Source organism: Malaclemys terrapin, chromosome 1 (genome assembly GCF_027887155.1).
Source record: "Malaclemys terrapin pileata isolate rMalTer1 chromosome 1, rMalTer1.hap1, whole genome shotgun sequence".
Lineage (NCBI taxonomy): Eukaryota > Metazoa > Chordata > Testudines > Emydidae > Malaclemys > Malaclemys terrapin.
Genome location: NC_071505.1, coordinates 46,104,650 through 46,119,539, shown reverse-complemented (window position 1 = coordinate 46,119,539; position 14,890 = coordinate 46,104,650). Strand labels below are relative to the sequence as shown.

The 14,890-nt window shown below is 40.6% G+C and overlaps 1 protein-coding gene across 1 annotated transcript in view; it reads right to left on the bottom strand.

Annotated features, from left to right (window-relative positions):
* The window catches only part of CTTNBP2 (cortactin binding protein 2), a 193,730-nt gene that overhangs the window by 92,302 nt on the left and 86,538 nt on the right, over window positions 1-14,890 (bottom strand). The window contains 1 exon segment of the mRNA XM_054023582.1: window positions 7,353-7,452. Within this exon segment, the coding sequence (XP_053879557.1) occupies window positions 7,353-7,452 (100 nt within the window).

The following is a 14,890-nucleotide window of genomic DNA, read 5'->3' as shown; positions in this document are numbered from 1 at the left end:
AAAGATCAGGGTAGGAAGAGACCTCAGGAGGTCATCTAGTCCAACCCCCTGCTCAAAGCAGGGCCAACACCAACTAAATCATCCCAGCCAGGGCTTTGTCAAGCAGGGCCTTAAAACTTCCAAGAATCCACCACCTCCCTAGGTAACCCATTCCAGTGCTTCATCCTCCTCCTAGTGAAACAGGTTTTTCCTACTATCCAACCTAGACCTCCCCCACTGCAACTTGAGACCATTGCTCCTTGTTCTGTCATCTGCCACCACTGAGAATAGCCTAGCTCCATCCTCTTTGGAACCCCCCTTCAGGTAGTTGAAGGCTGCTATCAAATCCCCCTGCACACAGACTCTTCTCTTATGCAGACTAAATAAGCCCAGTTCCCTCAGCCTCTCCTCATAAGTCATGTGCCCCAGTCCCCTAATCATTTTCATTGTCCTTGGATGGACTCTCTACAATTTGTCCACATCCCTTCTACAGCGGGGAAGCTAAAAGAATTTTTTGCATTGGTTTTCATTGCACAGGATGCGAGAGAGATTCCACATTGGAGTCATTCTTTTCAGGTGACAATTCTGAGTAACTGTCCAAGTTTCAGGTGACGTTAGAAGTGGTTTTAGAACAAATCGATAAATTAAACAGTAATAAGTCACCAGGACCAGAAGATATTCACCCAAGAGTTCTGAAGGAATTCAGATATGAAATTGCAGAACTACTACCTGATATGTAACCTATTGCTTAAATCAGCCTCTGTACCAGATGACTGGTGGATAGCTAATGTAACACTGATTTTTAAAAAAGGTTCTAGAGGCAATGCCGGCAATTATAGGCCAAGAAGCCCAACTTCAGTACCAGGCAAATTGGTTGAAACTATAGAAAAGAACAGAATTATCAGACACAGAGATGAACACGATCTGCTCGGAAAGTCAAAACAGCTTTTGTAAAGGGAAATCATGCCTCAACAATCTATTACAATTCTTTGAGGGGGTCAAACAAACATGTGGACAAGCATGATACAATGGATATAGTGTACTTGCACATTCAGAAAATCTTTGACAAGGTCCCTCACCAAAGGCTCTTAAGCAAAGTAAGCAGTCATGGGATAAGAGGGAAGGTCCTCTCATGGATCATGGTTAAAAGACAGAAAACAAAGAGTAGGAATAAATGGTCAGTTTTCAGAATAGAGAGATTTAAATAGCGGGGTCCCACAAGGTCTGTATTGGGACCAGTGCTGTTCAACATATTCATAAATGATCTGGAAAAAGAGGTAAACAGTAAGGTGGAAAAGTTTGTAGACAATAAAAAATGACTCAAGATAATTAAGTCCAAAGCGGACTGCAAAGAGTTACAAAGGAATCTCACAAAACTGGGTGATTGGATAACAAAATGGCAGATGAAATTCAATGTTTATAAATGCAAAGTAATGCACATTGGAAAACAATTTCAACTACACATACAAAATGATGGTGTCTAACTTAGCTGTCACCACTCAAGAACAAGATCTTGGAGTCATTGTGGATAGTTCTCTGAAAACATCTGCTCAAAGTGCAGCGGCAGTCAAAAAAGCTAACAGAATGTCAAGAACCATTAGGAAAGGGATAGATAATAAGGACAGTAAATACCATAATGCCACTATAAAAATCAATGCTACACCCACACCTTGAATACTGTATGCAGTTCTAGCTGCCCCATCAAAAATGATATATTAGAATTCGAAAAAGTACATAGAAGGACAACAAAAATGATTAGGATATGGAACAGCTCCCATATGAGGAGAGATTTAAAAGACTGGGACTCTTCAGCTTGGAAAACAGACAAGTAGGGAGGGATATAATAGAGGTCTATAAAATCATGAATGGTACGGAGAAAGTGAATAAATAAGTGTTACTACCCCTTCACATAACACAAGAACCAGGGGTCATGCAATAAATTAATAGGCAGCAGGTTTAAAACAAACATAGGGAAGTATTTTTTCACACATTGCATAGTCAACCTGTGAAACTCACTGCCAGGGTATGTTGTAAAGGCCAAAAGTATAACCAAGTTCAAAAAATAATTAGATAAGTTCATGGAGGATAGGTCCATCAATGGCTACTAGCCAAGATGGTCAGGGATGCAACCCCATGCTCTGGGTGTCCCTAACCCTCTGACTGCCAAATGCTGGATGACAGGGAATGGATCATTTGATAATTGCCCTGTTCTTTTCATTCCATCTGAAGCATCTGACATTGGCCGCTGTCAAAAAACAGGATACTAGGCTAGATGGACCACAGTTCTGACCCAGTATGGCTATTCTTATGTTCTTAACCTGCCTTCTAGAGAGACAATAAATAATACCTAGCTCATATACAGCATTTTTCATCAGTAGGTCTCAAAGCACTTTACAAAGGAGGTCAGTAACACTATCTCCATTTTACAGAATTGGCAACTGAGGCACAGAAAGGTGAAATGACTTTCCCAAGATCTCTCAGCAGATGTCCAGCAAAATGCTGTCAAAGCACTGCAGTCTGCAAATTTTGCCGTATGTTATAAAACACTTGCAGACCCCAAAACTGGTGATCAGCTTAGCCCACAGCATCACCAGAGATCCAGCAACTAAATTAAGAGTGGCAAGGGTGAGCCTTAAATAGGAAATCCAGAATGGCTACTCCACCTAGACAGCAAACTGTATCAATCCCCTTCACACTCCAACCTCAAACAGGAGCCAATCACCTGGCCCCAGCAATGGGTGGAAAAGATACCAGAGCCCAGATCCAAATGCCCTGAGCATGAGGAATCATAGAATCATTAGACTTGAGAGGTCATCTAGTCCAGTCTCTTCCACTCATGGCAGGACTAAGCATTATCTAGAGATTCCACAACCTCCCTGGGCTATTTATACCAGTGCTTAACCACCCTGACTGTTAGGAAGTTTTTCCTAATGTCCAACCTAAACCTCCCTTGCTGCAATTTAAGCCCATTGCTTCTTGTCCTATCCTCAGAGGTTAAAGAGGATAATTTTTCTTCCTCCTTGTAACAACCTTTTATGTAATTGAAAACTGTTATGTCTCCTCTCAGTCTTCTCTTTTTCAGACTAAACAAACCCAATTTTTTCAATCTTCCTCACAAGTCATGTTTTCTAGACCTTTAATTATTTTTGTTGCTCTTCTCTGGACTTTCTCCAGTTTGTCCACATCTATCCTGAAATGTGGCGCCCAGACCTGGACACAATACTCCAGTGGAGGCCTAATCAGCATGTAGTAGAGCGGAAGAATTACTTTTCAGAAGTAGAAAGAAGAAAGAAGCAGGAAAAAAACAGCCCCCACATGCTGAAAACAAAATGGGATGGGGGGAGTGAAAGAAAAGGAGATTGAGCAGATGGAACACTGCTTCAGCTGCTCCCAGCTGAGATGCCCACCCACCTCCATCTACCACCCCCACACACTAGAAGGTGTCTCTACTGCTCAAAGTCCCATCAAAACTGTAGCCCAGCTAGTGAGGTGAGCATCCAGTTTACCCTAGAAAAGATTAATAGCTGACTTAATCATGACCTATAAGTAGCTAAATGGGGAGAATATTTCTGATAATAGAGGGCTCTTTAATCCAGCAGGAAAAGGCATAATGAGATCCAAATACTGGAAGCTGAAGCTAGACAAATTCAGACTAGAAATAAGGCAAATATTTTTAACAGTGTAGGTAATTAACCATTGGAACAACTTATACGGCATCTGGTGCATTTTATATCATTTGATGGATTTAAATCAAGACTTGATGTCCTAACTAGATATGCTCTAGCTCAATTAGAAGTCATGAGTCTGATGCAGGAATTACAGTAACTCCTCACTAAAAGTTGTCCTGGTTAACATTGTTTTGTTGTTACATTGCTGATCAGTTAGAGAACTTGCTCATTTAAAGTTGTGCAATGCTCCCTTATAACATTGTTTGGCAGCCACTTGCTTTGTTCACTGCTTGCAGAAAGAGCAGCCCGTTGGAGCTAGCTGGTGGGGAACCAGGGTGGACCAGCAGCCCCCATATCAGCTCCCCATTCCTCTAAGTTCCCTGTGCGGCAGCCACCCTGCAGGCTATCAATTGCCGGGCAGTTCAGCTCTCCCTTCCCACACTGCCATGTGCTGCTCCTGCCCTCTGCCTTGGAGCTGCTCCTGGGAGCCTCCTGCTTGCTATGCACATGGAAGGGGGAAGAGGAGTGCTAATGCCAGAGTGTCCTCTCCCCCTGCTCCTGTACCGTATCTCCACAGAGCGGGGGTGACATGACAGGGCTCAGGACAGAGGGCGCTTGCTGGCAGCAGCTGCTGTCTCAACTTGCTGATCTACTTAAAAAGGCAATGTACTTAGAGTGGAGTCAGCATACTTAAAGGGGCAATGCGAGTCTCTCTCTCTCTCACACACACACACACACACACACACACACACAGTGGGTCTCTGTCTTTTTCTGCCATGCTGTCTCCCCTCCCTCCATTCATGCTGCCTTGTAGAGTGTGAGGCTACATTAACAACTTGTTAACCCTTGAGGGCTCAGCTGAGTGCTAATTCATCATTTAGCATCCGTGCGAAATATCCCACCGCTGACTTCACCACCTCAACCAAGCTTCACAATCATCATTGCAGTGTACAGTATAAAATTGTTTAAAGCTTATACCGTGTGTGTGTGTGTGTGTGTGTGTGTGTGTGTGTGTGTGTGTGTGTGTGTATAGATAGATAGATAGAGACCGACTTCCCCCCCACCCACCCCATTTACATTAATTCTTATGGGGAAATTGGATTCGCTTAACATCGTTTCACTTAAAGTAGCATTTTTCAGGAACATAACTACAATGTTAAGTGAGGAGTTACTGTACTAATTGAGCTTCTGTGGTTTGTGTGATGACAGAGCTGATCAGAATTGTCCCTTATGGTCTTAAAAACAAGTAAGAATTTATGAATATTGTTTTTCTTGTTTTTATCTGTAAAAGGTTTACAGTATAGGTAGACATTTCAAATATTATAGAAACAATATGGATAATGAGTCTAGTGAAACCACAATATTGTGAGTCTACAATAAAAAAAAAAAAGCTTAAATATTAATTCACATGATATTACCATGCTAACAGGTCTTCTTAAACTCAATAAATCTTGCTGTCTTACAAGACTTCAGAGTGGCCTGTCGAGTTCTGGGTCTGTCTCCCAGTGACAGCTCCAGCTCCCCTCATGTCATGTTAGACTAGTCTCTGGGAGGCTAGGTGGTGCAAGAGTTTATGAACTAACCTTTCACCTCTGGAAATCCAGGGTCAAAATCTGGTTTGGGCCCCTAGTAAAATGAGTTTGGTGGTCTCAGCTGTTAGTGGACATTTGTTCAAACCACAAAGCCACCAAACAATTCAGAAGAACTGTCAATTTTTGCTCAGGAGACTACATCTATGGCTGGTACAGCAAGGTTGTCACAGTTCAGGAAAAAAGTTAATTGACATACATACTGGGAAACTTGCATCAAATTTGTCTATGCTATTCTTGGCACTAGCCAATACTAATAGTCCATCACTGTCATTAACTTCAGATTCCTAGCATAGCAGAAGCACTGACCATATGATGCGGAGAGAAAGGAAGGACAGAGCATACTACTGCATTGCCCATGGCAGAATTCTTCAAAGCAGGAAGTTTAAAATGATCAACAGATCAAGCAGCCTAAAGCATTATTGAAGTTACTCTATCTCTCAGCACTATTTATATATTTCCAGCTTTGTTATTATTACACTCTCTTTCACTATGTCATGATAAAGCAGTCCATGTTCAAGACATTAAAAAGATGGACAAGCAAAGAAGCAAATATTTAGGGATGTCAAGCTTTATAAATAGCCCTCAGGGATAGAGAGAGCATAAGCTCTGCTGTGCCACAAGTATAACAGAGCCATAACTACCCATGTGTTGACAGGGTAAGTAGCAAAAATAAATAACTTAATATGTAAAAGAAAATATCTAAGTTACATGTATTTTAGTGAGAGGATGCAAAGTGGTGGGGTTTTCTGGCATCTCCTACTCTAGTTACTGTAAATTTACAAATTTAACATGAAATAGTGTAACATTTGGCCAGATACACTATTATCTGTAGAGTAGTTCTCAGGACTGGGACTCTAATGGCAGTTCCTGCCAAGATGATTTTACATTATGACAACATACAATAAGTGGGTGTGGCAGATGGAGAAAGTGTGTGTGTGGGGGGGAGATTTTGGGGAAACAAGGATAGCAGCAATGTGACCACAAGGTTAGAGATTCAGTACACACCTGTCTGGATAAATTCCATCTTCCCCTTAAAAAAACAAAACAAAAAACAAGAAACTAAGAAACAAATGAAAATTTAATGAATCCCTACAGGCCATCCACCATGAGTATCCATTTCCTGGTACTTCCTGAGTTTGTGAATCTGAAAACCCTCTAGATATAGCAAGAATCTTCAATGCTCCTTGCACTCTCATTTTAAAGAAGAAGCGCTGCATAAAAATAGGCAAGATCTGCAGTACACACAATACAGTTATGTCAGAAGAGACACTCAGTCAAAGGCAGAATTTCCACTTCTAAATGTCTTGCAATGGAAAGTAAAAGAACACTGTGCTCTTTTTGCTTCTTTCAGTTATGTCAGGAAGGGAGGTTTCAAAGGCATTTTTGCTCTAGAAATAAAAGTTTGTTGGGTGTGAAAGACTACGATGGAGAGGCAGAGAGTGTCTTTTTGTTCTGTATTGCATGGTGGGATACAGTTCCATGACTAAGGCTCTTAGGCACTACTGCCATACAAATAAATAAATTATGACAGCACTCAGTAGTGCAAGCCGAGCACCTGAAAAGGGAAGGAATTTTTAGTCAGACTATTCAAGACTTTTTTTATTTGTTAAACTCTATTTGATTTTAAATAACTGTCATTGTGTAAAGAGAACTTTTTTTGAACTTCAAATACATTTTATGCATTTGAATTTCACGTTACAAATTAAAATAAATGCAGTTATTTATCTGAGTGTAGACTCATCTCTCCTTTTTGGCTCTCTCTCCTTTTTGTTTTAGAAAAATCAAATTAAAAAAATGAATGAAAAAGCCTACATTAATACAACATTATAGCCGAGAATGTGTGTATAAGAAAGCCAGGAAATTCAAAGTCATGGTTCCTATGGAAACTGTAATTGTCATGGTGCAATTACAAATAGTACATGTGCACAGTGGGTAGTCAAATTAAAGCTGCAATGGGAAACACACAGATCTGTTTACATTCTCAACCATAATGTTGCATTACTATGGGATTGGGTATTTTGCTTTCAATATGTGATAAAAGCACAACTATGGCTAAAAATATAATGCTTAAAGAGTACTACAGTTTCATGAAAAAAAATCTTATGTCACTTACCTGAAATGTCCCTGAGCAACCGCTGAACACAAGGGTGTAAAACCATTTTTATCAGCAGCATCAACTTGTGCTTCTGCAGTCAGCAGCAATCTCACACAATCTATTAAGTAAACACAAATGCAGATTGATACGTGTGACGTTGCACCCCATAATACTTTATGGACATATGCTTATGAATGTAAATATGACATAACTGGAATATGTTTTATGCTACATATGCCATGTAATATATCCCTGCAAAGGTTATGATCTACTGAATGTATTTATCCTATTTGTATGCATGTATCATTTTTGTATTCGAAGTTATGAATATTGGCTGTGTACTTGATGGATTTTAAGTAGCCTTAGTAAGGCATTTGGGCAGCTTCTTTAGAAAGGAATTTGCAAGTTAAGTGCCCAATCAAGAAACACTTAATGGACATTGGAAGGCTCCAATTCACATAAGAAGTCTACCTGAGGACGTTCAAGGTAGCACGTGAACAATGGCTGTTACCTGTAAGTTCTGAGTCGTGCATGCACATGTGACTTGTCCATGTGACTTCAAAACTCCATCTTGTAGCTGGGATTCTACATAGGGGGAGGGAGGGGTGTCCACCCACAAGAGAAAATCCATTTAAACCCCTGGGAGACCCCTTCATTTGGTCTTCAGCTAGTTCAAGAGATATCCTTTGGGAGTGGAGAGGCTACCTGAAAGACGCTGGAACAAATTACAGTAACCCTGACATCATAATCAAAAAGGCTGACAAAGGAGGTGCTGTCGTCATCATGAATAAATTGGAATATGACCAGGAGGCTGCTAGACAGCTCTCTAACACCACACTCTACAGGCCATTATCCTCTGATCCCACTGAGGATTACCTAAAGAAACTACACCATCTGCTAAAAAAACTCCCTGACAAAGCACAGGAACAAATCCGTACAGACACATGCCTAGAACCCCGACCAGGGGTATTCTATTTGCTACCCAAGACCCATAAACCTGGATATCCTGGACGCCCCATCATCTCAGGCATTGGCACCCTAACATCAGGCTTGTCTGGTTATGTAGACTCTGTCCTAAGACCCTACGCTACCAGCACTCCCAGCTATCTTCGAGACACCACTGACTTCCTGAGGAAACTACAATCCATCGGTGATCTTCCAGAAAACACCATCCTGGCCACTATGGACGTAGAAGCCCTCTACACCAATATTCCACACAAAGATGGACTACAAGCTATCAGGAACAGTATCCCTGATAATGTCACAGCTAACCTGGTGGCTGAACTTTGTGATTTTGTCCTCACCCACAACTATTTCACATTTGGGGACAATATATACCTTCAAGTCAGCAGCACTGCTATGGGTACCCGCATGGCCCCACAATATGCCAACATTTTTATGGCTGACTTAGAACAACGCTTCCTTAGCTCTCGTCCCCTAACGCCCCTACTCTACTTGCGCTACATTGATGACATCTTCATCATCTGGACCCATGGAAAAGAAGCCCTTGAGGAATTTCACCATGATTTCAATAATTTCCATCCCACCATCAACCTCAGCCTAGATCAATCCACACAACCGGTCCATTTCCTGGACACTACTGTGCTAATAAGCGATGGTCACATCAATACCACCCTATACCGGAAACCTACTGACCGCTACACTTACCTACATGCCTCCAGCTTCCATCCAGGACACACCACACGATCCACTGTCTACAGCCAAGCTCTAAGATATAACCGCATTTGCTCCAATCCCTCGGATAGAGACAAGCACCTACAAGATCTCTATCAAGCATTCTTAAAACTACAATACCCACCTGCTGAAGTGAAAAAACAGATTGACAGAGCCAGACGAGTACCCAGAAGTCACCTCCTACAAGACAGGCCCAACAAAGAAAATAACAGAACACCACTAGCTGTCACCTTCAGCCCCCAACTAAAACCTCTCCAGCGCATCATCAGAGATCTACAACCTATCCTGAAAGATGATCCTTTACTCTCACAGATCTTGGGAGACAGACCTGTCCTCGCTTACAGACAACCCCCCAACCTAAAGCAAATACTCACCAGCAACCACACATCACTGAACAAAACCACTAACCCAGGAACCTATCCTTGTAACAAACCCCGATGCCAACTTTGTCCACATATCTATTCAAGTGACATCATCATAGGACCTAATCACATCAGCCATACCATCAGGGGCTCGTTCACCTGCACATCTACCAATGTGATATATGCCATCATGTGCCAGCAATGCCCCTCTGCCATGTACATTGGCCAAACCGGACAGTCTCTACGCAAAAGAATTAATGGACACAAATCTGACATCAGGAATCAAAATACTCAAAAACCAGTGGGAGAACACTTTAACCTGTCTGGTCATTCAGTGACAGACCTGCGGGTGGCTATATTACAACAGAAAAACTTCAAAAACAGACTCCAAAGAGAGACTGCAGAGCTAGAATTGATATGCAAACTAGACACAATCAACTCCGGTTTGAATAAGGACTGGGAATGGCTGAGCCATTACAAACGTTGACTCTATCTCCCCTTGTAAGTACTCTCACACTTCTTATCACACTGTCTGTACTCGGCTAGCTTGATTATCACTTCAAAAGTTTTTTTTCTCTTAATTAATTGGCCTCTCAGAGTTGGTAAGACAACTCCCACCTGTTTATGCTCTCTGTATGTGTGTATATATATCTCCTCATTATATGTTCCATTCTATATGCATCCGAAGAAGTGGGCTGTAGTCCACGAAAGCTTATGCTCTAATAAATTTGTTAGTCTCTAAGGTGCCACAAGTACTCCTGTTCTTCTTTTTACTGGGGTGTGAGTGATTGCTGGACCCTGACTAGAAGGAGGCTAGTCTGTAAAAGAGGCTTACTGGAACATCTCTGAGGGTGAGATTTTTTCCTGTATTAAGCTTCTTACTGTATTAGGCATAGGCTTGCGTGTTTTATTTTATTTTGCTTGGTAATCACTCACACCCCCAGGGTTACTGTAATCCCTGTGGTGGGAAGAACAGCTCAACAGCCCAACACTGTGGCATTTAATTTCAAAAGGGGGAACTATGCAAAAATGAGGGGGTTAGTTAAACAGAAGTTAAAAGGTACAGTGACTAAAATGAAATCCCTGCAAGCTGCATGGGCACTTTTTAAAAGACACCATAATAGAGGCCCAACTTCAATGTATACCCCAAATTAAGGAACACAGTAAAAGAACTAAAAAAGAGCCACCGTGGCTTAACAACCATGTAAAAGAAGCAGTGAGAGATAAAAAGACTTCCTTTAAAAAGTGGAAGTCAAATCCTAGTGAGGCAAATAGAAAGAAACATAAACACTGTCAAATTAAGTGCAAGAATGTAATAAGAAAAGCCAAAGAGGAGTTTGAAGAACGGCTAGCCAAAAACTCCAAAGGTAATACAAAATGTTTAAGAACATCAGAAGTAGGAAGCCTGCTAAACAACCAGTGGGGCCCCTTGATGATCGAGATACAAAAGGAGCGCTTAAAGACGATAAAGTCATTGCGGAGAAACTAAATGGATTCTTTGCTTCAGTCTTCACGGCTGAGGATGTTAGGGAGATTCCCAAATCTGAGCTGGCTTCTGTAGGTGACAAATCTGAAGAACTGTCATGGATTGAAGTGTCAAGAGAGGTGGTTTTGGAATTAATTGATAAACTTAACATTAACAAGTCACCGGGACCAGATGGCATTCACCCAAGAGTTCTGAAAGAACTCAAATGTGAAGTTGCGGAACTGTTAACTAAGGTTTGTAACCTGTCCTTTAAATCGGCTTCTGTACCCAATGACTGGAAGTTAGCTAATGTAACGCCAATATTTAAAAAGGGCACTAGAGGTGATCCCAGCAATTATAGACCGGTAAGTCTAACGACTGTACCAGGCAAATTAGTCGAAACAATAGTTAAGAATAAAATTGTCCGACACATAGAAAAACAAACTGTTGAGCAATAGTCAACATGGTTTCTGTACAGGGAAATCATGTCTTACTAATCTATTAGAATTCTTTGAAGGGGTCAACAAACATGTGGACAAGGGGGATCCAGTGGACATAGTATACTTAGATTTCCAGAAAGCCTTTGACAAGGTCTCCCACCAAAGGCTCTTATGTAAATTAAGCTGCCATGGGATAAAAGGGAAGGTCCTTTCATGGATTGAGAACTGGTTAAAAGACAGGAAACAAAAAGGTAGGAATTAATGGTAAATTCTCAGAATGGAGAGGGGTAACTAGTGGTGTTCCCCAAGGGTCAGTCCTCAGACCGATCCTATTCAACTTATTCATAAATGATCTGGAGAAAGGGGTAAACAGTGAGGTGGCAAAGTTTGCAGAGGATACTAAACTGCTAAAGATAGTTAAGACCAAAGCAGACTGTGAAGAACTTCAAAAAGATCTCAAAAAATTAAGTGATTGGGCAACAAAATGGCAAATGAAATTTAATGTGGATAAATGTAAAGTAATGCACGTTGCAAAAAAATAACCCCAACTATACATACAATATGATGGGGGCTAATTTAGCTACAACAAGTCAGGAAAGAGATCTTGGAGTCATCGTGGATAGTTCTCTGAAAATGTCCACGCAGTGTGCAGAGGCGGTCAAAAAAGCAAACAGGATGTTAGGAATCATTAAAAAGGGGATAGAGAATAAGACTGAGAATATATTATTGCCCGTATATAAATCGATGGTATTCCCTCATCTCGAACACTGCGTACAGATGTGGTCTCCTCATCTCAAAAAAGATATACTAGCACTAGAAAAGGTTCAGAAAAGGGCAACTAAAATGATTAAGAGTTTAGAACGGGTCCCATATGAGGAGAGATTAAAGAAGCTAGGACTCTTCAGCTTGGAAAAGAGGAGACTAAGGGGGGATATGATAGAGGTATATAAAATCATGAGTGATGTGGAGAAAGTGGATAAGGAAAAGTTATTTACTTATTCCCATAATACAAGAACTGGGGGTAATCAAATGAAATTAATAGGCAGCAGGTTTAAAACAAATAAAAGGAAGTTCTTCTTCACGCAGCGCACAGTCAACTTGTGGAACTCCTTACCTGAGGAGGTTGTGAAGGCTAGGACTATAACAGAGTTTAAAAGAGAACTGGGTAAATTCATGGTGGTTAAGTCCATTCATGGCTATTAGCCAGGACGGGTAAGGAATGGTGTCCCTAGCCTCTGTCTGTCAGAGGGTGGAGATGGATGGCAGGAGAGAGATCACTTGATCATTGCCTGTTAGGTTCACTCCCTCTGGGGCACCTGGCATTGGCCACTGTCAGTAGACAGGATACTGGGCTAGATGGACCTTTGGTCTGACCCGCTACGGCCTTTCTTATGTTCTTATGTAATTCACTTTGTTCTGTCTGTTATTACTTGGAACCACTTAAATCCTACTTTTTGTATTTAATAAAATCACTTTTTACTTATTAATTAACCCAGAGTATGTATTAATACCTTGGGGAAAGGGGACAAACAACTGTGCATATCTATCAGTGTTCTAGAGGGCGAGCAATTTATGAGTTTACCCTGCATAAGCTTTATACAGATAAAACAGATTTATTTAGGGTTTGGACCCCACTAGGAGCTGGGCATCTGAGTGTTAGAGACAGGAACACTTCTTAAGCTGTTTTCAGTTAAGCCTGCAGCTTCTGGGGGACCTGGTTCAGACCTGGGTCTGGGTCTGCAGCAGGCTAGTGTGTCTGGCTCAAACAAGGCATGGCACTGACGTCCCAAGCTGCCAGGGGAAGCGGGCTAGAAGTAGTCTCAGCACATCAGTTGGCAGTGCCCAAGGGGTTTTCTGTGATCCAACCCGTCACAGATGCAACAAGAAAAATGGGTTATGTTAAAACTAGAGCATGTACATGGTTTTTTAAAAACTTCCACAGGTGTGTCAATGCTCTGAAATTACATCTTATTACTACGGATGACTTTACAACTGAACTACACTTGCAAACTTTAACAACACTTTCTATAGTGAACTTTTTCCAAAATAACACGTTAAATGAAACAGTAGGAAAATTAAATTGATTCACCCATTCCACAGCCAAATTCATTCAAGATATTTAAAGTATATATTAAGGATATAATTTTCTGCTTTTTCTTCCACAAAAGATTAAAATGCCATCTACATGCATATAAACTTAAGATAGCACATAACCTGCTCAGAGTGTATTTCTTACAAGAAAAATTTCCATAGTTACAGGAGAAACTCAGAGTTACAAGCACCAGAGTTATGAACTGACCAGTCAACCACACACCTCATTTGGAACCGGAAGTACACAATCAGGCAGCAGAAGAGACAAAAAGAATATTTTAAAAAAGCAAACAGTACAGTACTGTGTTAAAGGTAAACTATTAAAATAATAAAGGGAAAGCAGCATTTTTCTTCTGCATAGTAAAGTTTCAAAGTAAAGCTTCAAAGCTGTAGTAAGTCAATGTTCTGTTGTAAAGTTTTGAAAGAACCATAATATTTTGTTCAGAGTTACGAACATTTCAGAGTTACGAACAACCTCCATTCCCAAGGTGTTCATAACTGTGAGGTTCTACTGCAATTGTCTCTTTTCTAGGGATGAGCCCAAAAGAAAATGACGGATTTATGCTCCTGCCCCAACTTTTGAGCAACAATAATGTGGCTCAAACCCAAAACCCAAGCTTTGTCAAGTGAAACTCGTTTTTATTAATTTCTGAATGAATATTTTTCTCTGGTTAACTCTCTCTAAAATGTTTAGGTGAGTATTATGGACTGATTGTGTAAATCACCAAACATCAGGGAACAAGATTTTCAAAAACAGGAGCCTAAATTTACTTACCTGAAAATAAAGTCACTTATTTAAAGATACTGAGAACCCAGAACCTCACACTGAAGTCACTGAAAGCTATTGGGTACTTAGCACTTTTGAAACTCAGGTCAAACTTTTATGAGCCTGAGTAAGGAGTTAGAAGCCTAACGTTAGGAATCTATTTTTGGACATCACAGCCATGATAAGCTAGCCCTATACTAGAATATTCATCTGAAAGACTTTTGCAAATCATCGAGAAGTCCTCATTCAGCTACTTTGCCCAACATTTGTATTTATAACTGAAATCCAGTAAAAAACACAGATATACTGTTCAACTGTTTCTCAGTAGAAGTACTGCTCTGACAAATGTCAATACTATTATAGCTTATTTCCTGTCTTTCCTTCATCTATTTCCATCTTAATCCAAACATCTATTTAATTTAAAATATGAATTCTTTCTTGCCAACCCCATAAATCTCTTTGGAATAAAATGAAAAGAGGTTCCTTTACACCAATTCTTAGTATTTGGCCAGCATGCTTTCTGGCTCCTTCTCCAAGTCTTTGATAACTGTTATGGTAAAAGTGATAAAAGAATGGACAAAACAGGTATGCCTACAAATCTCAACTATTTAAGGGGCATCCCCCACTGTTATAGCTGAACACAGAGTACAGTTAATGCACATAATTTTCTATAGTTTATTCTAAGGAGTACTGTACTCTTCACCTCTCCTGGGTTTTTCCAGCTGGATTTATCATTT